At 41.3% G+C, this 27,031-nt stretch overlaps 2 protein-coding genes across 2 annotated transcripts; both read right to left on the reverse strand.

The window, feature by feature from the left end:
- Positions 1-19,058: 19,058 nt before the first annotated feature.
- Positions 19,059-24,015, reverse strand: LOC311060799 (NACHT, LRR and PYD domains-containing protein 1b allele 2-like). The gene is made up of 7 exons (XM_084079130.1): positions 23,809-24,015; positions 22,626-22,879; positions 21,954-22,082; positions 20,948-21,116; positions 20,752-20,805; positions 20,378-20,629; positions 19,059-19,477 (listed from the first exon to the last, which is right to left on the reverse strand). The coding sequence occupies exons 1-7, from the start codon at positions 23,957-23,959 to the stop codon at positions 19,305-19,307; spliced, it is 1,182 nt and encodes a 393-aa protein (XP_083935256.1). The 5' UTR covers positions 23,960-24,015; the 3' UTR covers positions 19,059-19,304.
- On the reverse strand, positions 23,892-26,658 carry LOC311060793 (uncharacterized protein). Its single transcript, XM_084079116.1, has 4 exons — positions 26,065-26,658; positions 25,094-25,227; positions 24,690-24,745; positions 23,892-24,017 (listed from the first exon to the last, which is right to left on the reverse strand). Exons 1-4 carry the CDS (start codon positions 26,587-26,589, stop codon positions 23,977-23,979), a joined length of 756 nt encoding a protein of 251 aa, XP_083935242.1. The 5' UTR covers positions 26,590-26,658; the 3' UTR covers positions 23,892-23,976.
- Between the last annotated feature and the right edge of the window lie 373 nt (positions 26,659-27,031).

Raw genomic sequence — 27,031 nt, forward strand, 5'->3', positions numbered from 1 at the left:
AAATATCCTTTTGTTTTTAATTTCCTACCTTTAGTTTTTAATTATTATTTCAAAAATGTCCAAATAACAATTCACAATTTTGCATGAACTAAATATCCCCTGAATAAATAAATAATAAAAAAAAAATGAAATTCCATAAATTAGCAAAACAATAAAACAAGTTTTAAGAAGTAGGCCTAGTGAAAGCAGCACATCTACAAGTACAAGCATCACGACACGGTGTGTGCTTGTAGATCTGCTATTTTTCACTTGTGTGCGTCTCGGGGAGACATCAAGTTTCCCTTTTGGGTCTGGTGCTGGCTAGATATAAATTGTCTTCACCACCGTCCCGAAACAGTTCTCAAACGTATTTTCACTATTTAAGATTATAATGCAGACAGCATTATGTGGATGCTGTTATTGGGACCATATAGAAAAAAGGCATCAAAACCATTAAAACAATTATTTTGCACTTAAACCCCATACATTTAGTTGACTGGAGTACCCCAGGGGTCTATACTCCTTCCTCTCCATTTTCTCCACCTCCACACCAAATATTTGTAGATGGAAATAGACCATATACAATCTCACATCAACACAATGTGAGACTGTAAATAGTACTAAATACTGTAGCCTATTATTGCAGAATGCTCGCCTATTATGATTAGGCTACCCAACTGTAGAATAATCATTTGTACATGATTATTGCATTGCATTGTATTGTGTTGCTTCCTTCTAAGATGTCTAATCTGACTTCTCACACTGGCTGTGGTTTCCGTTCTGACATGCAAAGTGCAAAGTGTTTTTGGCACTGAGCCCAGATGGTGTGTGACTGCGCGCGCACACACACACACACACACACACACACACACACACACACACACACACACACACACACACACACACACACACACACACACACACACACACACACAAAATCCAGACTACTTCCTTGTCTAACTGTCACACTGTGTCTACCCATAATGTACGGCGAGCATTTTCACTGAAAGGTAAGACTAACAATATTCTCAATGAAAATATATATTCCGCTGGAATGTATATTTCCTGACTACACCTTTGATAACATATAACTGTAAAATGTTCTGAGTGTGAGGAATAAGATCATGACTAACACTGTTATAATTTGGCAGAGGGCTTATAACAATTGAGAGAGACGTTGCAAAGTTTCCAAAGGCTGAATAAAGATCGACTGAAAATGTGTATTGTAGGACAGTTATAATAGTGGATGAGTGTAAATTGTGTTGTAGTCTGTAAGTTGTATAAAGTTAACTAGCTGTAGAATACAACTCTCGTAGACGTATTTATGATTCTGACGTTTTCAATCTACGAGAGTTGTAGGGTTCACCCCCCATGGACACAGGGACTTTCAGCACTATACCCCGTAGACACTCCAAACATGTACAAATTGAAAATAAAGGTGCTTACCCCCACGCCCCAAATGTTAACTCTCGCTATGGCGTTCGGCCACAGACGGCATTAAAACACTTCTTTATTGAAAGATATGGATTATTACATTAAACTACTACCCTATAGCGAGAGTTAACATTTGGGGCGTGGGGGATAGCACCTTTATTTTCAATTTGTACATTAGTGTCTACGGGGTATAGTGCTGAAAGTCCCTGTGTCCATGGGGGGTGAGCCCTACAACTCTCGTAGATTGAAAACGTCAGAATCATAAATACGTCTACGAGAGTTGTATTCTACAGCTAAAAGTTAACCAACCCAAACCCTTCCGTGCAGCTAGGACAAAGTGAGTTGTTTGTGTCTGTTTATATGTCATCGTCCTGGAATCTGCTATGAGTTGCTGCTATGACTCATGGTCACCAGCTACTAGTACTGATCAAACATAACTCAATGTTACGATGACAGTGTAACATACCATGTTTAACCAACTTCCTGTAAAACGGAAATTGCATGACAGGCAGGCAGGCATGACGGGCAGACTCTGTGTGTGTGTGTGTGTGTGTGTGTGTGTGTGTGTGTGTGTGTGTGTGTGTGTGTGTGTGTGCGCGCACGTGCGCAAAAGGCAGGCGATGATCTGACTGGAGTTGCCTGCAGAGTGTTGATTTCATCGACTAAAACTATGACAAAAAATGGCCACGTTTCCCAAAGAGATCCTGCGTAGAGATGCTGCGCAGGTCCTACGACGGGTCTAACGTTTGTCGTCACAGGCTGCGCAGTACCTTAGCAGGCACGTAGATTTCAGGTCATGCGTGGCCTACGCAGCTTGCGTAGAGCCTCCTACACAGCTGGGACTCGGCGAAACCTACGCTCTACCCTCAGTAGTAGCAGGTGGTTGTGCCCACTACGTGCCATCTAAACTGGCTACGTGTGTGGTAAAACTACATTAGGGAGACATCATGCACGTAGCCTACTCCCCGCCTACTCCCCGCCTACTCCTGGGAGAGGCGTAGCCCTGAGTGCTATCCTACGCAGCAGTTTGTTACGAGCGCCCTGGTGCGCTCGTAACAATGGATGTTTTAGGTGTAGAGGGAAAATCTTAAAAATCACACCTGTGTGAAGGTAGCAGCGCCTTTGATATATTTTGTCATAGATATGTGTTTCTACTAGAGAAACAATATTAAATCTCTGTAAATGTATTTCAAGGCTTCCAGTGGCACTAAATAGTGCCATTGGAAGCGAATCACCAAATGCATTCCAAGGTAAGTGACAAAAACTGATCTGTCATAGCTGATAGAGTGGGTACCTAAAAAATAAACTTTGTGTGTGCGTGTGTATAAATGTGGTACCAGAAAGATATGTACGTGTTATGAAATAATCTATACAATTTATAAGCCGTACCCAGAGTGTTTATGTTCCGGACTTTTACAGTTTATATAAACCATCTAATTTTGTATTCATGATATAATATTGATGTCATGAATAATTCCCTTGACTGACCAATCAGAACGTTGACGGGCCTGACCAATCAGAACGTTGACGGAAAAGCCAGGTATAGAGCAGGACCATCGCCGTTAAAAATACATACAAAAAAAGAAGGGGGAAAAGCATGAGAAAATAAAAATATATACAAAAAAAAACATGAGAAAATAAAAATATATACAAAAAAAAACATGAGGAAATAAAAAATAAACCTTGACATCATAGTGATGTCATGAATAGTCCCCTTGCCTGACAAATCAGAACCTTGACGGGCCTGACCAATCAGAACCTTGACGGGCCTGACCAATCAGAACCTTGACGGGCCTGACCAATCAGAACCTTGACGGGCCTGACCAATCAGAACGTTGACGGACCTGACCAATCAGAACCTTGGCGAGCCTGACCAATCAGAACGTTGACGCAAAAGCCAGGTATAGAGGGATAATATCCGGGAAAGCATCTGTGTCATTTTTAGCGGCGCTAGCCGCTCTATACCTTTAGGTATAGGGGATTTTGGACCATGGCTTTCTTACCATTTCTATGATGTTATGATATCCTAAAGTTAGATATCCTAACTACCCGTGTGGCACATTCAAGACAATCAGGTTGCATAGTGTTCTGTCACTACTGTACCAATCATCCTAGGATATCATAACATCATAGGAAATGTAAGAAAACCGTGGTCCAAAAATCGCCTTTAATGGGTTAATATTAAGAAGGTTTAGGGAAATCCACAAATCTCTCTACGTCGTCCTCAGACGAGCCCTCCCGAAGGCCTTCCTGAAGTCCTGAAAATAATGTTGTCATTGTCGACCCGATTTGACAGTGGTTTTGAGTTGCAAATCATCCTCATTTTGACTTTCACCAGGCAACGTCAAGGATTCTTTTTCACCAGTGAGACACAATGAGTGACGCACATCAAAACCCGGAGAAAGAGGTGAAGAAAAAAAGGAAGAAGAAAACGGAGAAACAACCAAAAACAGAAGACAAATCCCAGGAACAGCCGAGTTCTGACGTCTCTTCTCTTCCTCTAAAGAGTTCTACAATCTCTGCAACAAGTTTCATCAGGTCTATTTTAATTTAATTAATTAATTAATTGGAATACACGGAACGTTGCAATTTGATTGAACAATTCTATGTCTACCAGTGATCACACACTAAAATATGATGAATATCAACAATAATGAAATAAAGTAATACAATGCATGAACACAAAAGTGTAATCAATATGAGAATGAATAGACAAAGGCAATTTAATTAACTATTGATGGTGCTTATAGTAAGGCCGAATAAAGTTTATTGTACAAAACATCTCCATTAAGCAATTAAGTCATAGCCTATAGGCTACTTTGTCCTACAACGGCCTACGTGTATAGCAAAAATAGCTGATCTACAAGCTCAAAACACATCACATTGCAACACATTGTGAGCTTGCAGATCAGCCATTTTGGCTTTCTTTTTTTATCTAACAAATAACTGAAGAATTAAAAGAGAACAAATTACAGACACTATGATTAATGTGGTTAAATGCATGTTATCAGATGTTATCAGAGACATATAATGTTAAATGTCATATCAAATTTCACTTTAATCCTTCCAGTCATGAATTATCTCAACTGCAAATCACAGATCAGGTAAAAAACATTTATTCATATTATTTGAGTGCCAGTTTTCCACTGCATGCATTATTATTATTATAATTATTATAATTATTATTATTATTATTATTTGGTGTAGTAAAAACATGTGAAACCTAATTTAAACAAAGGTATGTGTTGTCTTTGTCTTGGAAAAATGATATGTTTCCATTTAGCGTAATGCTGAAAAGCATGTTGGAAGCATGCCACAGAAAATTCCTGGTAAGTTACCCTACATTAGTTGACTAGACTTGATCTTTGTGTGTGTGTGTGTGTGTGTGTGTGTGTGTGTGTGTGTGTGTGTGTGTGTGTGTGTGTGTGTGTGTGTGTGTGTGTGTGTGTGTGTGTGTGCGCGTGCGTGCGTGCGTGCGTGTGTGTGCGTGCGTGCGGGACAAGTACAAGTAGGACAACTTTCAAATACAGTACCAAACGTCACCATCTACTTTTTTATTTCTGAGCCAGTTTCTCTCCTGGAAATGTTGGACAAGCTGGACACAGATGAGCTGAAGATATTTCATCGTCATCTGACTATTAAGCGCCTGGTGCTGCCTGGTCGTCCTACCATTCCTGCTGAACACCTGATGAAATCTGACAGAAGAAACACAGTGGATCTGATGGTGAAGACATATGGACAAAAGACAGCAGAGGATATGATGGACTTCATCCTGATGAAGATGGGAAAAACTGAACTTGTTGACTACTTGGGATGTAAAGGTAACTAGTGCATCTAATCATGTTCAATGTCACCACTTAAGCCAAACGGTCCAGATGTTACTAGGGGTGTCACAATATACTGTATGATGCCACGATATATTGCAATATTATAATAAGACGATATGTATTGTTGTGACATGTGTCAAAGTATATTGTGGCGTAATTCCAAAGCCCAGTTCACTAACAAAGCAAACATTAATACATCACTAAGGGATGAGCAACTTCCAAAATATTATCCATGATGCATTTTACCTCTGACTGCCAGAAATCTGCAGTATTCACTCACTGTTGTCTCTGTCTCCACTGTAGTTCCTCATCACTGTATTCTGGTTCATATAGATATCCCCTGTTCATTCCACTTAGTAAAACCTGTCAAAATGTAAAGCATACTTTCTTGAAACACTTTAAATGTAGGTATGTCTTTGTCTGTTTCTGAACCAGGTTGGCTGCTGGAAACATTCTACTTGCTGAATACAGTCGAGCTGAAGAAATTTAAAGTTCATCTGGCTGGTTACCCACCACATGGTCGCCCTCCGATTCACGTAAAGAAATCCAACATTAGAAACACAGTGGATAGTATGGTGAAGAAATATACACAAAACACAGCAGAACGTATCATGGTGACAATCCTGAAGAAGATGTGGAAAACTCATCTTGTTGCCATTTTAGAACTCAAAGGTAACTGATGCGTCTGATCATGTTCGATACAAATAGCTGTGTCAAATGGTCCAGATGTTATTCACCATTCTGTGTTGTTCTTTATTTTCTCTGCTACGTGTATTTAGAAGTTTGTGTGGAATGTGTGTGTGTGTGTGTGTGTGTGTGTGTGCGTGTGTGCGTGTGTGCGTGCGTGCGGGCGTGCGTGCGTGTGAGACATGTACAGGACGTTTAAGAAAATATGGAACAAATTCGTATTGTTTTCAAAATGGAATGCAGGATTTACTTGTCAATTACAAAGCTACAGTAGGAAAGGCAAGAAGCGCACCAACTACGCAGATTCACTGCGGCTCGACAGCTTAGCTAACAACACTGTAGAGCTCAAGACCCTGATGTTTGATAGGAGAGTGTGGAGGGCAGCGATTCAGGAGTCCTGAGTTGGTAAAGTAGGACAACTTTCAAATACAGTACCAAACGTAACCATCTACTTTTCTGTTTCTGAGCCAGTTTCTCTCTTGGAAATGTTGGACAAGCTGGATACAGATGAGCTGGAGACATTTCATGATCATCTGACTACTGACGCACTGCCTGGTCATCCTACTATTCCTGCCAAACACCTGATGAAATCTGACAGAAGAAACACAGTGGATCAGATGGTGAAGACATATGGACGAAAACCAGCAAAGGATTTGATGGACTTCACCCTGATGAAGATGGGAAAAACTGAACTTGTTGACTACTTTGGATGTAAAGGTAACTAGTGCATCTAATCATGTTAAATGCCGCCAGTTAAGCCAAATGGTTCAGATGTTACTAGGGGTGTCACAATATATGATGCCACAATGTATTTAGATATTAAAACGTGACAATATGTATCATTGTGTCATTTGTCATAGTATATTGTGACGTAATTCCAGAAAAAGATCACACAGGCCGATATGTATTTTACAGGGCTTGTGGCAACCCTAATTGGCATCTGAGTAGGACACTTTAAACACTTTAAATGAAAGGAACTCTTTGTCTGTTTCTGAACCAGGTAGGCTGCTGGAACCAGGTAGGCTGCTGGAACCTTTGTACTCGCTGAATACAGATGAACCCAAGAAGAAAAGGAAAAAAAGAGTGAAAAACCCCCCCAAAAAAACAGTTTCTCTCCTGAAAATGTTGGAAATGTTGGACAAGCTGGATACAGATGAACTGGAGACATTTCATGATCATCTGACTACTAACCCACTGCCTGGTCGTCCTACCATTCCTGCTGAATACCTGATGAAATCTGATAGGAGAAACACAGTGGATCAGATGGTGAAGACATATGGACAAAAGACAGCAGAGGATATGATGGACTTCACCCTGATGAAGATGGGAAAGACTGAACTTGTTGTGTACTTTGTATGTAAAGGTAACTAGTGCATCGAATCATGTTAAATGCCGGCAGTTAAGACACATGGTCCAGATGTTACTAGGGGTGTCACAATATATCATAACACAATATATTTCGATATTAAAACTAATCGATATGTATCGTTGTGACATATGTCATAGTATATTATGGCGTAATTCCAGAGCCCAGTGCATTAACAAAACATTAAATAAATCAGATTGGGATGAGTAACTTCCAAAATGTTATCCATGATGCATTTTACCCCCAGCTACCAGAAAGCTGCAGTATTCACTCACTGTTGTCTCTGTCTCCACTATAGTTCCTCATCACTGTATTCTGGTTCATATAGATATCCCTTGTTCATTCCACTTGGTAAAACCTGTCAACATGTAAAGCACAGTTTATTGAAACACTTTAAATGTAAGTATCTCTTTGTTTGTTTCTGAACCAGGTTGGCTGCTGGAAACATTGTACTTGCTGAATACAGTTGAGCTGAAGACATTTAAAGTTCATCTGGCTACACCGCATGGTTTCCCTCCGATTCACGTAAAGAAATCCAACATTAGAAACGCAGTGGATAGAATGGTGAAGAAATATACAGCGAATACCGCAGAGCGTATCATGGTGCAAATCCTGATGAAGATGAGGAAGACTGATCTTGTTGCCAATTTAGCACTCAAAGGTAACTGATGCGTCGGATCATGTTCGATTCAAACAGCTATGTCAAATGGTCCAGATGTTATTGGCCATTGTGGGTTGTTCTTTATTTTCTCTGCAATGTGTATTTAGAAGTGTGTGTGTGTGTGTGTGTGTGTGTGTGTGTGTGTGTGTGTGTGCGTGTGCGTGCGTGCGTGCGTGCGTGCGTGTGTGCGTGCGTGCGTGCATGCGTGCGTGCGTGCGTGTATGTGTGTGACATGTACGGGACATTTAAGAAAATATGGAACAAATCACGTTCCGTATTGTTTTCCAAATGGAACGCAGGATTTACCTGTTAATTACAAAGCCAGGAAAGGCAAGAAGCACACCACCTATGTAGATGCAGACTGCGGCTCGACAGCTTAGCTAACAACACTGTAGAGCTTAAGACCCTGACGTTAGATAGGAGAGTGTGGAGGGCAGCGATTCAGGAGTCCCGAGTTGGTATTGGCTAGACCGCACTAGACCGCACTCTCGCATCACACAGGCCGATTATGTATATTATGTATCCCGCTTGTGGCAACCTTAATTGGCATACAAGTAGGACAACATTCAAATACAGTACCAAACGTAACCATGTACTTCTTCTGTTTCTGAGCCAGTTTCACTCTTGGAAATGTTGGACAAGCTGGACACAGATGAACTGGAGACATTTCATGATCTTCTGACTACTAACCCACTGCCTGGTCATCCTACCATTCCTGCTGAACACCTGATGAAATCTGACAGGAGAAACACAGTGGATCAGATGGTGAAGACATATGGACGAAAACCAGCAAAGGATATGATGGACTTCGCCCTTATGAAGATGGGAAAAACTGAACTTCTTGACTACTTTGAATGTAAAGGTAACTAGTGCATCTAATTATGTTAAATGCCGCCACTTAAGCCAAATGGTCCAGATGTTACTAGGGGTGTCACAATATATGATGCCACAATACATTGCGATATGAAAACGAGACAATATACATCATGTGTCATAGTATAGTGTGGCGTAATTCCAGTCCCAGTGCACTAACAAAGCAAACATTTAAAAAAGCACAAAGGGATCACTTATCCATGATGCATTGCACCTCTGACTAACAGAAAGCTGCAGTATTCACTTACTGTTGTCTCTGTCTCCACTGTAGTTCCTCAAGTAGGACAACTTTCAAATACCAAACGTAACCATCTACTTTTCTGTTTCTGAGCCAGTTTCTCTCCTGGAAATGTTGGACAAGCTGGATACAGATGAGCTGGAGACATTCCATGATCATCTGACTACTAACCCGCTCCGTGGTCTTCCTACCATTCCTGCTGAAGACCTGATGAAATCTGACAGAAGAAACACAGTGGATCAGATGGTGAAGACATATGGACAAATGACTGCGGAGGATATGATGGCCTTCACCCTGATGAAGATGGGAAAGACTGAACTGGTTGACTACTTTGGATGTAAAGGTAACTAGTGCATCTAATCATGTTAAATGTCACCACTTAAGCCAAATGGTCCAGATGTTACCAGGGGTGTCACAATATATCATGCCACGATACATTGCGATATGAAAATGAGCGATATACATCGTTGTGACATGTGTCATAGTATAGTGTGGCATAATTCCAGAGCCCAGTGCACTAACAAAGCAAACATTTAAAAAAGCACAAAGGGATCACTTATCCATGATGCATTGCACCTCTGACTAACAGAAAGCTGCAGCGTTCACTCAGTGTTGTCTCTGTCTCCACTGTAGTTCCTCATCACTGTATTCTGGTTCAAATAATTATCCCCGTTCATTCCACTTAGTAAAACCTGTCAAAATGTAAAGCACACTTCCTTGAAACACTTTAAATGTAAGTATGTTTTTGTCTGTTTCAGAAAAAGGTTGTCGGCTGCTGGAACCTTTGTATTCGCTGAGTACAGATGAACCAAAGAGGATAAGGAGAATAAGAGTGAGGAGTATGGAATGTGTGGGACTACGAAAAACAGAAGACAAATCCCAGGAACAGCCGGGTTCTTCTGACATCTCAAGTCTTCCTCCAAAGAGTTCTACAATCTCTGAAACAAGTTTCATCAGGTACATTTTAATTTCATTCATTCATTCATTTGAATACACAAAACGTTACAATTTAATGGAACAATTCTACGTCTACCAGTGATCACACACTAAAACATGATTAATATCAACAATAATGAAATAAAGCAATACATTGCATGAACACAACAGTGTAATAAATATGAGAACTAGAAAAAGTGCTCCTCGGAGCACAGGTCTCCACCAGGTCAGGTAGGCTATTGTTGCCTCCTGGTGGCGCTGTAACAGGCCAATGTTAAAAGGGTGGCATTTGTTCCTCAACATAGTGTGAATGTCTGTGCAAAGTTTGAACGCAATCGGACGGTGCGTTCATGATTTGCGGAATTTTGTTCAAAACAAGCCAATAATGCAAACTTTAGGTGTCGATCTTAGCCAATCAGTATGGAATATGAAAAATCAAACACATCTGTCGTGATCACATGACTATAGAGATCATCTGTACCGATTTGCATGAAATTCGGATAAAATTGTAAGGAGTAGCATAAAATAATGTGTTTTACATAAGTCGGCTTCCTGGTGGCGCTATAAAAGGCAGATGTGAAAAATGCAGGTTAAAGGTTTTTCCTTGACCTCTAGGGAGTCTGCATACAAAGTTTTACACAGATCGGTGCAGTTGTAGGTAAAAACACAAATCGGCCTGTTATAGCGCCACCATGAGGCTGATTTGAAAAAATTAAAATGGCAGTTCATCCTCGGCCTAATGGAAATGTGTGTGCCAAATTTTACGGAAATTGCATGCTGTGTTCATTATTTGAGGCATTTTGTTCAAAACGGAGCACTCCTGCAAACTTTGGAAGACATTTTTAGCCAACCAGGATGGAATATGAGAAATCTGAAAGACCAGTTTCGTTTAATGACTATAGAGATACTGTGTACTGATTTGCGTGATTTTTGGACAAAATCTGTAGGAGTACTGTCAAAAAATATGTTTTGCACAAATCAGCCTCCTGGTGGTGCTATAAAAGGCCCATGAGAAAAAATTGGGGCAGAGGTTCTGAATTGGCATCCAGGGAGTGTGTGTGCACAGTTTCGCTGCGATCAGGCCAGCGGTGCCGGAGATTAGTCGCTCGCAGACAGATGGACACACGGACACACGGACACACGGACGGACGGACGGACGGACGGACGGGGTAGAAAACATACTCTCTCGCCATGCCTTTCGGCCTGGCGGAGACAATGAATAGACAAAAGCAATTTCAATAACCATTGATGGTGCTTATAGTAAGATTGAATAAAGTTATTGTACAAAACATCTCCATTAAGCACTTAAGCCCTAGCCTATTACTTTGTCCTACAACATCCTACAATGTATAGCAACAATTGCTGATCTACAAGCTCAAAACACATCACATCTAACAAAAGTAAACTGAATAATTAAAAGAGAAAATAATTACAGACACAAGGATTAATGTGGTTAAAGGCATGTTATCAGAGACTGTTGAATGTCATTCAAATGTCACTTTAATCCTTTTCAGCGACTTTCAGTCATTCTCCTATCTAACATATGAGCTGGAGATATCCAGGAGGGGCCCAATGCCTGGTCATCCTACCATTCCTGTTGAACACCTGATTAAATCTGACAGGAGAAACACAGTGGATCAGATGCTGAAGATGATTTCAGACGACGAAGAGGATTTGGAAGAGGCTGGTGCCAGTGCTGGTGGCTCTGCTGGTGCATGTTTTGGCAGTAAAGGAGATCATTTTATGTTTCATCATTTACATCATAAAGTCATGGACCAGCCTGAGACATGCTGGGGGTCTAAATAATTGATTTGATTGTGTGCACATCATATTTACCAAACTATATTTTACTACTCTATTTATATTGTATTACTGTGATTTCAGACAAACAGTCCATGGAGGTGGAGCCCACGACTAGCTTTATGTATTTTGTAGGGCTTATGGAAACCCAAATTGGCATACAAGTAGGACAACTTTCAAATACCAGACGTAACCATCTCCGTTTGTGTTTCTGAGACAGTTTCTCTCCTGGAAACGTTGGACAAGCTGGATACAGATGAGCTGGAGACATTCCATGATCATCTGGCTTCTGACCCACTGCCTGGTCGTCCTACCATTCCTGCTGAAGACCTGAAGACATCTGACAGAAGAAACACAGTGGATCAGATGGTGAAGACATATGGACAAAAGACAGCAGAGGATATGATGGACTTCGCCCTGATGAAGATGGGAAAGACTGAACTTGTTGACTACTTTGGATGTAAAGGTAACTAGTGCATCTAATCATGTTCAATGCCGCCAGTTAAGCCAAATGCTCCAGAAGTTACAAGGGGTGTCACAATATATCATGCCACAATATATATATATATTGCAATATGTATCGTTGTGACTTCATAGAATATTGTGGCGTAATTCCAGAGCCCAGTGCACTAACAAATCAAACATTTAATAAATCACATAGGGATGAGTAATTTCCAAAATATTATCCATGATGCATTGCACCTCTGACTGCCAGAAAGCTGCAGTGTTCACTCACTGTTGTCTCTGTCTCCACTGGAGTTCCTCATCACTGTATTCTGGTTCAAATAAATATCCCCTGTTCATTCCACTTAGTAAAACCTGTCAAAATGTAAAGCACACTTTCTTGAAACACTTTAAATGGAAGTATCTCTTTGTCTGTTTCTGAACCAGGTTGGCTGCTGGAACCTTTGTACTCGCTGAATACAGATGAGCTGGAGAAATTTAAAGTTCATCTGGCTGGTTACCCACTGCATTTCCATCCTCCGGTATACCAATCCAACATTAGAAACACAGTGGATACAATGGTGAAGACATATACACCAAAGACAGCAGAATGCATCATGGTGCAAATCCTGATGAAGATGAGGAAGACTGATCTTGCTACCACTTTAGCACTCAAAGGTAACTGTTGCGTCTGATGATGCAAACAGCTGTGTCAAATGGTCCAGATGTTATCGGCCACTCTGTGTTGTTCTTTATTTTCTCTGCTACAGGTATTTAGAAGTTTGTGTGGAATGTTCTTTACTCAGATCTTTTTGTAAATGTCCAAGGAGGAAGTCAGTGTATACATAACTAGTCTAGATGTTTGTTGCTGCATAACATAAATGAAAATTGCCTTGAGGGTGGGTCGCGAACACAAACTTGTGCAGGGGTCTGCCATTAGTCTCACCAGTGGCCACTTCAGGGTCCGCCAGGGGTCACAGGCGGGTGCATTTCTCCTTTCCGACATGTCGCCTTTCCGACGTTGACGAACCCTGTACCTAACCCTAACCCTAACCCTAACCGCACGCGGAAGCCACTAGTCGGAGTGGTGAGATGTCGGAATGGAGAGTGAACACCGTCACAGGCACACTGTTGCTCCAATCCTCACCAAACATGGCACAAACGCTGTTCAGGGGTCTGCCATGACAATTAATAGTCACACCAAACAATCAACTACTAAAATGCACACATATGGGGCACTACAGCATAGTCTAACATTTGAAATGGCTATAACTCTGATCTGATCAGTGCAATATAGGACTGGATTTGAAGGCCACGCAGCAGCCAGAAAATCTAGTTTCATCAAAATCCCCTCCAAACCTTTGCTCTGAACATGTTGAGACACATATTTTAGAAAATAACAAACTTTCTTAAGCTAAGACTCTTCATGTGTTCAGCCCTAACTATGTTCCTTCGGCTTAGAGTTAGGAGGCAGGGTTAAGATTGGGTTTGGGGTTCGGTTGGGGCATGAATTAGGGTTGGGGTAGGACTGAGGTAACATATGGCTGAGGAAATATAGGGCTGAGTGAAAATAGGTACGCCCCTGCCTGGATGGCCTTTTTTACACCAATGGGTATTTGTATTCAAACCGTTTCAAATACCAATTAGTCAACAATTTGAAAAGGGACTTTCTTGAAACACCTTAAAAGTTATCATCTGTTTCTCTGTTTCTGTGTCAGTTTGTTTCCTGCTAACTTTGAACAACCTGAACAAAGACGAGCTGGAGAGATTTCTTGATCATCTGTCTACTAACAGACTGCCTGGTCATCCTCCCATCCCTATCGAAAACCTGATGAACTCTAACAGGAGAAACACAGTGGATCAGATGGTGAAGACATATGGACCAAAGCCAGCAGAACGTATTATGGTGCACATTCTGGGGAAGATGGGAAAATCTGATGTTGCAGACATTTTGAGATGTAAAGGTAACTAATGAGTTTGATTATATTCAGTCCACCATGCCACCTTATTATGGACAACAGATCCACAGATAGAAGATGCAAACAACAGTATAACCAACTTAACTACAATCCAGTTATTGTCCTCTACGTCTCTCTCTCTCTCTCTCTCTCTCTCTCTCTCCATCTCAGGTACATCTTTGAAATACAGAGGAAAACCCAGACTCCTGCCTCGACGCCACAGTCTGAGTGACATCACGAGTGAGAACAGAGAAGAGACTTACAGAGGATTAACTCGATCTCTCAGCTCCCCTCACTTGGTTTTAGAGGTATAGAGGTAGAGGTTTATTAAATCCACCAGGCCGAAGTCTGTCCCAGCCAGGGATAGACATTATGTTTTTGCCTGTGTGTGTGCGATTGGATGTTTCGAATCTATCTATAATTTGACTGAAGTACTTTGCCCATCACTGCAACTAATTGATAACTTTTTGGTTTTACATTTTTAGCCAGTTACACAATTTAAACCAGATATCTGTGGAGAACAGAAACAGAAAACATACAGGTATGCAACTTTATTTACACATCTGAGTCAATAACCAAATGACCATCTCTCTCTCTCTCTCTCTCTCTCTCTCTCTCTCTCTCTCTCTCTCTCTCTCTCTCTCTCTCTCTCTCTCTCTCTCTCTCTCTCTCTCTCTCTCTCTCTCTCTCTCTCTATTGTATGAGGGCAGGGCATTAACTGTAGGTCACTGATCACATGACCCAACACATCTGATTCCAGTTCTATAATCTCAATGATATAGTAAAGACACACAGTTTAATATTAAAAAGGAGTAGTAGTAGTGCACTATTATATATATTTTCATTTAGGTTCCATGGCCACCAGGCTGGCCTGTTCCAGTGCAGTGTGACAGGCTTGGTGTTTGGGATGGAGGGCGAGGGAGAGCTGCTCTATAAGACACTTCACTGGGACCGCAGCTTTCTACATCACACTGGAAAGAGACCCTCTGGACCTCTCTATCACTTCAGCAGTGTGACAGGCTCTGCACATCAACTACACCTCCCTCACTGTGACACAAGTAAGCAACTAGCAATCATAATGTCTTACTCGATATCATTGCTGATATCCGCTTACATCTTGGCTTTCAGTTTGTTAAAACAGAACTATTTCAAACCCATAGTGACATGTTTGAAGTCATCTACAGTAGTTAGTTAGCTAGCTATTCCACTTGTGGAACGCAACTATGTAACAACGTTTTGCCACAGTGCCGAGCAAGGCACATGCATAGCACAGTGAGCTCCGCGTCCGCGGCTAGCTCCGTGGGCTGGCGCAGTCAACGTTCAAACTTGCTGAACTTAGTGTAAGTACTAGGAGCAATGAGCAGCCATTCTATGTAGCTCGTGGAGCAATTGGGGGTTAAGAGTCTTGCTCAGGGACACACATCGACACATTGCTGGCCTGAAATCGAACCTGGGACACCAGGGCCTCTGGCTTCCCAGGCGGGCTCACTAACCCCTCAGCTATGGCCGCCCAATGATTAGACCCTGATGCAAAGCGTCATTAAGTGGTGTTATCACAAATGGTAACTACTGTACATCTGTCACTGTAAATGTGTTAATGTTTCCATAGTGTACCCACAGCAGTCACTTCGCGTAGCTCATTTAACCAAAGAGGGACATGTGGCGTTCAAACAGCCCATCATGATAACAGAGACGCACGTCATAGTCAACATCATGGGGTTCTGTGGATACGGCCTGGTCAAGGACAAAGAGGCTCCCATCGACCCTATAAGAGCTCTGGTGCTGCCGCTGCTACACCATGCCCCTGATGGTGAGACCTCTATCCATGTGTTGATGCTGCCACAACAGGTCGACATCGAGGAGGTAGGTTGTTCTGGACCTTTAATAAAAAAATATGAAAAGGTACTGATTATGGGGGAAATAACTCTGGGGGAAAAATCCCATAATTTGATATAGACTAAGGGCAAATATATAGCAAATAAAATTAAACAGAACTAACAAATAATGATGTGTATAAATGTGAATGTTTTATATGGTTGACCTTCTCTAGGCTACAGACAAAAGGAAGCGAACGGGGGTAGTGGGGGCTAAAGAAGAGTTAATCCACGTACCTTCGGACTGTCATCTGATCCCTGGCCAGACTTACCTCCTGTCCGTTCGTCCAGAATGCGATGTGCATCCTCAGGTAAAGCAAATGCCTGACTATGCTTCTATGATATTGAACAGTGAGCTGGACATTATTGCAAAGTAAACCCTGACAGGGTGGGTGGGTGATGCAGGACCCGGATGCTCTTTAGCTTTTAGAGAGAGATGTGTAGCTGTCCAGACATCTTCCTTTGGTCCTATCTAAACTGGAACTGAAATAGACAGTGAATACCTCCTCTAGCTATTAAAAACGTTACTAAATACTGAAATACTGTAAATCTGACAACAAAAAGCTATGGAATAAATCATAATTATTATTATTGTTATTGTTGTTGTAGAAATAAGTAATATAAAAACATCATACGTTGGACAACTCAACAAGTTAAAGATGTTCAAGAAGGAAATTGCAATATTTGCCATCTGTGTCTTTTTGACCCAGACAAATGCATTCTATGAGGACTACATCAATTACCAAGTTACCAAGTTTAAAGTGACGTTGAAGAACAAACGTGAAAACCTGCGGGGAATGACACTGACTGCAGTGACGCAAGATCCAGCGGAACACAACCCTGAACCTGTGTGGACGTGTTCAGACATCAACATATCAAGTGTCTGGCATCACGACAATCCTCCTTGTGGTGAGCATATTGTGAATGCCCAATGAATTGGAAATATTTTAGTCAAGCAATTCTCATTTAGTTGTCTGTCCATGTGATCATAACTGTGTCTTTTCGTCCATCCAGGAGACATTAGACATCGTGCCGATGTTCCGGGGACAGTGAACATAACGGTTGCCACGAATGGAAGCAACGTTAACAAACCTGTTTACAACCACTGCAGAGCGGGACGTTCAATTTCCGCCAGTCTTACACAAAATCAAGGCGAAATGAAAAGAGCGCAAATGAAGAGGAGAGGGGAAAAAAGGAAAGCTGAAGCGAGGGCAGCTGAAGATGTAACTTTTACTCCACCTGACACCTCTCCCCAATTAGTTGAAGATGCTCCAGTAGCAGGACCATCATGGCTGTGATGCTACAGACCAGTGATTCCCAAAGTTGTTTTGCTCGAGACTCAAAAGAGAGACATCTACCCGGGAACCAAAGTGAAAATATCAAGCTCACAATGTGTCGCATGGTGGCTGCGTTGTGAGCTTGCTGATCTGCTATTTTCACTACTTCTTAAAATGGCAGAGATGGCAGATGGGCAAACATTTAAATTATAAGATAGGATTATTATAAATTACAATAATGAATCAATCAATTTATTTACTTAAATTAATCAATTCATAAATAGACATATACCTTCCATAATGTAGCCTATAGTGACATGACAAGACACAAGCCTCTTTCTATACCTTTTTTTTGTATTAAGTTCACAGAACAAGGACTGCATGAGCAGCATAGAATGCAAATGAAAGTGCTTGTAGATCTGCTATTTTCAAATGGCTGAAATGTACGGCTGAAGTGGTTAATGTATGCCAGGGCAGGAAGGCCATAAAAAAATTAGTCCAAGGAAATAACTGAACTTGAAGGTTAAGGATGATTTTATTTTAATATAGTACAAGAATAACTATCTGTGAAATATAACAGGGGTCACATGAATCACATTAGATTCACAGATTAGAGGTTTTATGTATTTTCCCCACAAGTTATTTTCATTCAAATGAAATGTGATTGAACTTGCACTAATAATGACTTTAGTTGATTGTTCACTATTTAAAATATAATATTTCCTAATTATTAATAATTATAGCTTGTAGATTGGCTATTTTCACTATTTTAAATAGTTTTAAAATAATAATTAAAAAAAAAGAACATACTGTACCATGTTTCCATCCGACAGTGACAATATATAGCCTCATGGTTCTGTATCAGTATATGAGTACATTTTTGCAGATTTCATTCTAATTGGCTAATATGACTGCCTATGAATTTCATGGCCTGGGTAGGTAAACCTGGCCTGACGGAGATATGCCCTGTTGTGTGCAGCAGAACAACAGGTGAAAGCAATGAACTTAAATGAGGACTGGCCTGCGCAGCAAAAACGGCTCAAACTATGTCAAACTGTCACATTCTAGCTGCTGAAATAAACTTTCCATTTAGATCATTGTTGACAAATGAACAGAACATGGATGTTGTTTGCAAAAGGATTATTTCTTGTCCATTTGTTTGTGAGGTGAGATAACAGCTTCTCTCTACTTTTGTGTGATATTGATAGCATATAACTTTGAATTTGTTTGCAGTTAATTTCTATTGCTTACTGTACTGGATATTAAGAATTTTGGGATTTCGCTGTATTTTGTCAAATGTATTGCTGTTGATCAAGACAAAATAAGAGTCAGGTTTTTGCGATTAGACGTGCACACTGCGCTGCCATCCACTGATAATCAATTTAATTTAATACCTAATAGGCTAGACGTTGCGGCTTTGTGGGTGGATAAAAAAAACACTCCTTGTAGTAATGCGTTGTATTACCCATTACCACAATTCGGTAATATATTACGTAACAGCGTTACATTACTAACGCACGTTACCCAACACTGTATTTCAGCCTCATCTTTGTAGGCTACTAATAAATTGATCATCACATTTCTTTCAGAAAGAAAAGCATTGATATTTCACACAAATACAGAATTACATAATGCAATATACCAATCCAAAGAAACGTAAGAGAATGACGACTAATGATAATGAATGATGTATCACGTCATCTCTGTGGTGCAGCCAAACATTGACACAGCTTCAAACTGATACACGGTATCAAACTAACTAGGTTCAACCAGCATGCTCTAATATGAGAGTGACGACACTATTGACTCCCATTGTAAGAATGGAATGCGGAAATGCTCGTTCTCTCAATGAGGAAGTTCCAATGTTTGGAACTATAGCCCATAGCGGTCCACTTTGGCCGAGATCAAAGCGTGTCATAACTCTCTCTCTCTCTATGGGTCTGGGTTGGTTCAACATATGGTCTTGAATTTGCACCCTAACTTAAGTTTTCTTTTCTTTTTTTCCTGCTTTTGTGGAGGAGCCACCGGTCCTCCACAAATTCCTCCATCCTGCTGCACAGCTTCTCCAACTCCTTTCTTCCCAACAGCTTCTGTTTCCCCTCCTGTACAGCCTCCTCCGTCATCTGGGGAGAGAGGAAATGGGTAATTAAGTAAGAAATAAAAGGATGTTTTGTAGGGATCGCCTAACACCTAGAAGGTCCTGGGTTCGTTTCCCGCCAGGGGACGCTGTGGGCGAGGTGGGATTTGGTGAAAGGGCCTTTCTGTGTGGAGTTTGCATGTTCTCCCCGTGTCTCCTAGGGTAGGTACTCTCACAAAAAACATGCAGTAATCCTGGTCTCTATACTGCCTCCCCTTGGTCAGCCGGGGCCTGATAGTGGGGAAAGGAACTGGTTGGAATAACGTGTTCCTTCCACGCGCTACGTCCTACCGGGGAAACTCCCCCCTGTCAGGTGATAAGAAGCGGACTGCTCACTCCTCATGCATTGAGGGAAGCATGAGCTCAGTTCGGGGCGTTCCCTAGGCTGGCAGAGGGAGAGTAGCGCCCAGGATTACAGCTTAGGCAATTGGCACTCGGTGAAAAAATGGGTTACTAAATTGTGGGATAAAAAGGAAAAGAAAAAAAATTAGAAAAGGATGTTTATGTTGGTTGTTCAGTTGGTTCATCTGAACACTATTGTTAAGATATCTTGAAAACTACTGTTGAGCACAGTCATGCTCCCTGCGGAAGATGAAACCTAACTATCTGAGTGGCCCATGGCTTTTCTTGTGGATTGCCATGGAATTTGTGAAGGTCTTCCCAGGGTTTGTCATCAACTGATTACAGCTACAAGGACAACAGGAAACACTAGGGACAATACTTCAAAATAAAACACAGCAGTAAAGTAAAACCTGAATACACCCCCGAAAACAGTAAACAATAAAATATCACTACAAAAATAAAACCTCCTGACAAAAAGTCACAAAAACACACAGAGCTACAACAGACCGGACTAAACGAGGGATTTGAAGTTGTTGGCTCTTACCCAGGTCGTTGACAAGGCCCGGTTCATGCTTGTGCAGAACATCGTAGAATGCTGAGATGGCTCGTGTTCCTTGTGGCTGTACAGCCTCAAACAGTATTCTCATTTGTTCTTGACTGGGCTTCGCTCCCCTGATTTCGCTGAACTTCTCATTGTGGAGAAACTTTTTTTGAATGAGGTCATCTGCTATAGGCATGACGTTCCTGACACGCTGGATTAGCTCCGCCCTGTTGTTCAGCACAAAGGCGTTCATGTCTGTCGAATAAATACATAGAATTAAAAAAGATATCACACTATAAGTTCACTTGATTTTTGGCCCCCCAGAAATGTAGAGGTGCACTGCACTTTATTATTTATTTTTTCTGCATCAAACATACGTGTTGAAGACACGGTCAAACCTCTTGTCTGGTTAATCTGAGGTTCTTCCACACCTGAGGCATTTGAGAGAAAAACATATTTGGGATATTTGTCCATTAATGAGATTACATGATATGATTCATCTATAGTTATAACATACTGGGGTGAGTACTATCAAAAATGTTAAAATTCATTGGACAATCACAGTATTCTCACCACAATGAGGTCTGATGCTTGAACATTCCCACACAGGCTCAAGGGACTGGGCTGCTGGATCTCTCTTCACTTCACTCAGCATGATGTCCAGGTCTTCGTCCTTCAATCTCACCACAAAGTTGCTTGCGAACACATTGATGTAGTCCTCCCTAAATGGGGATACCTGTGTCTAAATAGACATGTATGTATCACATGTACTCTGAATTAGAATAGATTCAGCTATACGTGCACCAATCACTATGCTCTGAGCTGTACGGTTAACAAGAAGCTCTGAGAGACCTTGCTTCTTAACTCTTTTACTGCCATTGAGTGCCATTGTGTTTTTTTTCCCAAAGGCCCAGACTGCCATTGACAGGTTTGACGTGTTTTGATGTTTTCAGTGTTGTTCCACTAGATGGTACTGTTCGCTGACACATGAGCGACCATTTCATCCGCAGAGACACAGATCCAGATTTCCTTCTCCATTCACTTCCTTGTTAATCGATTTAGAACAATGCCTGTATCTCGCTTCCCTGGTTTTACTCTACATTTTTGACGAGACATGCTAAATTCAACGGCCTATAACAAGCGAAGGGGTGGCGATGATGTTTTTTTTTTTGCGGAAGCACTGTGAAACCCTCCATGTTTTCCAACGGTCAGGGTCTCCTTCACACCGAAGCTAAATATTCTAAGACTAGTTGAAAGGTAAAGAAACATGCTGATTTCACTGGCTGGATTATTTTGTATTTATTCAGGCATTGAATGAGTTAAAAACAAAAAAACAAACAAAAAACAGAACAACTGGCAGATGTATTGCACAATCTCTGCACATAAAATGAACACGGTTTTATTATAATTATTGTTAGTAGGCCTATTATTATTATGAAACATCCGAACTACTAGACTTCTAAAAACTGCTGAATTAATTATCTTGAAGGCCTCCGGACACCACACATAAATGTCTCGTCTTCGACCTCCAAACATGTCTTTAACTTCGATAAGTATACAGTACAGACATGTGTCTTACCTTAGGTTGCACAGGATGTTCTGGATGAACCGCCAGGCGGTACTTGTGGTCAGGGATCAGCTCACAGTACGGAACCACTGGGATTAACACTTCTTTAACACAGTACAGGTTCCGCCTTTTACTTATAACCTGGAGGAGATTGATCACGTTTAGGATCAAAGCCATTTACATTCATACCTTGACTCATTATCTATTGCTCAAATTGTGGTAATAATTAAAGGTATACTATGTAACTTCTCTAGTGTTCTGTTCATAAATAACCGTTACAAAAACGGTATGTTGCTATATACTGTACATTGCAACAACAACCACAAAAGGGTTTCCCGTCCTGAAAGGTATAGTTACAAAGGGTTCCCGCACAAATGGGTTGTGTTATGAGCTTGTAGATTTATTTATTGTTTAAATTGTGAACATCTGTCACACATCTTTGAATATATATATATATATATATTTTAAGCGAACATTTCTAACTTGCTTCTGGGGGTCCCCGGAACAAGATATTTTGGGATGGGGGGGTCGGTGGCCAACTTATCATTTTGGGGGTCCTTGACATGAAAAGGTTTGAGCACCACTGACATAAACATACGTTTTCAGAAAACTGTTAGGGTTTAGAAGACATTTGTAGAATCGGAACCTCGGGTCTTAATGGGTTAACAGTTCATAATGACCTACCTCCTCGAGGGGAACTTGAATTGGTCGCATCAGCACATGAATAGTGGACTTGTCACCATCAGGGTCATGATGCAGCAGATGCACCATGGCTTTGATAGGGTCCATGGGCGCCTCCTTGTCCTTGATGAGGCCATATTTACAGAACCCCATGATGTTGACTATGACGTGTGTCTCTGTTATCATGATGGGCTGTTTGAACGCCACATGTCCCTCTTTGGTTAAATGAGCTACATGAAGTAACTGCTGCATGTATTCTATGGAAAGATTAACATGTATAAAGCTATGAGAGTCACTCCTGTGGATTAGATACCCCCCTTTGGGAGACAATAAAATTGACATTTTAAATCGTTAGCATTTTCAAAGGGTTAAAGATGTATTATTCACAATATTTGCAACGTGTCATTGCGATTGGCCAGTATTATTAACTGCAGCGTGTTGCTTCTCCTACGAGGATTAGGACATTCTAGTTATTGCATGGTGCATAGTTCATTGTTGTGATATGACTCCAGAACATAACAGCATGAAGCAAGTGATATCCTATATTGCAATTGCTATGTGGTCTTTATGTAGGGTCCATGCTAGTGTTTTACAATTCTTCATTCTATAAACAAACTGAATTCATCACATTTAGCGTTTTCAAAATAATTATAGCTTATATATCTTAGCTTATAATTTTATTATTAAGCTAAGATGGGTTGCATATTGTCTGCTGGGAATGATTAAGAGAAGCGATATATTATAAGTCATATTATAAAGATCACTAGTATTTATACAATACACTGCAATGACAGCTTATCTTTGTCTTTGGTTCTAAGACAGTGCCGAGAGGACACTGCTTCACCATAACTTTGTTAAGATGTGTAAATGGAAAGCCACGACCAGTAGCGGCAGAGGAGGGCAGGGGAGAGGCTAGGATTAGCAGGAAACTCACTCAACATCTCCCCTACCAGCCATAACAATCTCCACGAGAAAATGTTTTTTCACCCCTTTTTTTATAAAATAAATACAATATGTTTTAAAGACCATATACAAATATAATACATTTTTGAGAAATAGTATAAAGTATCACTTTATACTATTTTTTAAAGCTTTTAAAACAATAATGCTATTCCATAACCCTCACTCAAACTGAGAGCCAACATGTCTTACAAAATGATCATTGATAGGATCGTTCGTTACTTACTGATGTCACAGTGAGGGAGGTGCAGTTGATGTGCAGAGCCTGTCACACAGCTGAAGTGATAGAGAGGTCCAGAGGGTCTCTTTCCAGTGTGATGTAGAAAGCTGCGGTCCCAGTGAAGTGTCTTATAGAGCAGCTCTCCCTCCCCCTCCATCCCAAACACCAAGCCTGTCACACTGCACTGGAACAGACCAGCCTGGTGGCCATGGAACCTGTGGAATAGAAAATAAATGAAAACAAAATGACAGGTAATAATACTTTTTTACAATGTTTACACATTGACTGCCATGGATGGACGTAATATTGGACGTGGACGTCATCTCGAATCCAACGCTTGACCGTCAATGATGTAATATTATGTCACATGTTTTTTAGTGATTACGCTAAAGGGCGCTCTTCACCAACCTATGAATGATGCCTTGACTTCGAGAGAAGGATCCACCCGCAAATGACGTCATCTAAAACTTTTTCACCCCGTCCGCTACAATGTTATCAGATTTATAAAAATACATTTATCTCTGATTTCTTTTCCCAGATTGCGTTCTTGGTAAAAACGAGCTACATTCAACTGCCGATAACTACAGAGCGGATGATTACATTATTATTTTTTCCGTTGTAAAGAAGAGGGACTCGTCTTTCCACGAGACATCGTTTGTTTACTTCCGCGTTGGAAAAAAAAATTCTTTGGATTGTCAAAAATACTCAAAATAAGGTAAAACCGCTGGCAGTGGCGGATGAATTAATATCTGGCAATAATTGTGTTAAACGGTGTCATTACTATACCATTGAGATGATAGAACTGGGGAATCAAATGTGTTGGGTCCTTGACAAACCCACTTCTGCTACAGTTAGTTCATATCTCAGATGTAAATCAGGATGCGTACCTGTATCTTTCCTCTCTCTCTTCTCCACACATATCTGGTGTAAATTTGGTAATGGGCTAAAAATGGAAAATCATAATGTCATCATCAATGTATGCATCATCAAATATTGCAACATTTTGTTCTTATAAAAAATATAGTTATATATATATGAATACAAGTTAATAATGTTAAGTCAAGTTAATAATAACAGTTACTTAAGTGTACCTGAAATGTATTTCAATAACAATATTGTGCAGGTGTGAAATTCCAAAGTCAAGAGAGCCTTGTCACTTCAGTGGAACACCAGTGAGGTGTGAATTGGCCTCTATTCACACATGGAAAATCAGGCACGACAAAGAAAGGGGGGGGGCTTACAGGAAAAGATCAGGAAAAGTGTGAAGAGTTCAGAGTTCAGATGTCTGTACCTGTAAAACCAAGTGAGGGGAGCTGAGAGATCGAGGTAATCCTCTATGAGTCTCTTCTCTCTTCTTACTGGTGACGTCACACAGTCTGTGGGCTCCAGGCAGGAGGGTGTTTCCCTTGTATCTACCAGGGGTTTCTACACAGAAAACATTTGGTTTGGTTGATATATCTATATATAGTATATATACAATTTGAATCCTGCGCCATGTCGGTTGTCCGTATGCGACGCCAGTGTGACGGTGTGACGTAATCTGACATCACGATGACAACGCCAGTGTGGCGTAATCTCACGACAGCATGACATCACATGACATCACATCCTACCTATAAATTCTAGGATGCCGTCAGATCGCACCAGTTCGACGGCTTCCATAGTGATAAATAGTAATAATCTATACAAGGAACTCTCTCCACCACAAGAACTCTCTCCACCACAATGACGACAACTTCACCAAAGCCACAACGGCTGGAGATACAACGCCAGACATGGCGCACTGCAAAGTGAACGACGCGTCACGCTAGACGTTCGGGCCGCGTAGCGGCCCGAACTTCTAGTTAGTAACATTTGTGTGACTTTATGCATGCACAACTTTTGCAATCACTTGAAAACAAGGCCATGAGCGTCAACAAGCCGTGCTGGACGTAATAGGTTATAAACTGTTACAAAACTGCACACAGGACATTGTGTGAAACACAACAAGCACACCTCCCCCAACCAGATTCCCCCTCCCCACAATATTGGGAGAAAGATCATCCACCTTCTCCGTAGCTCCACCTCATCGTTGGAATGATCTTGTGTAATGTGTCCTATATCCCGCATTAAGGTTGGGATGGACAGCCAATCACACTGTTGGGTGTGTCAAAACTGAGAGTTCAGACACCGCTCATCAGAAGTTCTTACTGATGTGATGTTGTAGTTATAACCTAACCCATAAGAACTAAGTCCGATGGTAGCATGCATGGATGTACTCACTTGCGTCTCTGCTTGGTTTCCGGCTCGCCTGTAGTGGAGGAGGAGGTGGAGGTGCTGCGTCCAGATGTGGAGGTGCAGCCTCCACATGTGGACGTGCTGCTTCCACATGTGGAGGTGCTGCGTCCAGATGTGGAGGTGCTGCTTCCACATGTGGAGGTGCTGCTTCCAGATGTGGAGGTGCAGCTTCCACATGTAGAGGTACTGCTTCCAGGTGTGGAGGTGCTGCTTCCAGGTGTGGAGGTGCTGCTTCCACATGTAGAGGTGCTGCTTCCAGGTGTTGAGGTGCTGCTTCCAGGTGTGGAGGTGCTGCTTCCAGGTTTGGAGGTGCTGCTTCCAGATGTGGAGGTACTGCCTCCACATCTGGAGGTGCTTCTTCTTGGTGTGGATATGGTGGCAGAGAGCTGAACTCACTTCTCTGTTGCTTCCAGAGTGAGTCTGAGGGAGAGACATAGGGCTGATCATCACTGGGTCTGAGTGATTCGAACTGTTCCTGAGTACCATTGCCCTCCCCCCGCTGGCCAGCATTCACATTAGCAGTGATTCTTCCGTACCCAAGTACACTTTAATTCAACTGTATTAGCACTAAGTTTAGAGCGAATAATAAAGTTTGATTGTGTTCCTTTTTTAAAGGGATACTAGGCAGGATCAGAAATCTGTCTGAGTACACACACTCTCCCTCCCATTTTTTAAATAATTATATTAAACATAGAAACAATACACAACCAAAGCAATTGTCGCATGACATTGACATCACGGATGCAGCCTTGGTATCTTAAGCAGCCTCTAGCGTATGCCGTCAAATGTACCGTATGGCATAACTGGGTCGTTGAAGATGTCGTCCCAATCATCATCAGAATCCTCTCCACCTATTGGGTGAAATTTACAGCAGGTGCTAATTAGTGGTGATGGCACATGATTAGCCTAGTAGTAGTAAGTGTGGTTTTGTTTGTGTGGCTGTATGCAGTGG

This window comes from Gymnoscopelus microlampas (assembly GCF_963454915.1).
Source record: "Gymnoscopelus microlampas genome assembly, chromosome: 2".
Classification (NCBI taxonomy): Eukaryota; Metazoa; Chordata; class Actinopteri; order Myctophiformes; family Myctophidae; genus Gymnoscopelus; species Gymnoscopelus microlampas.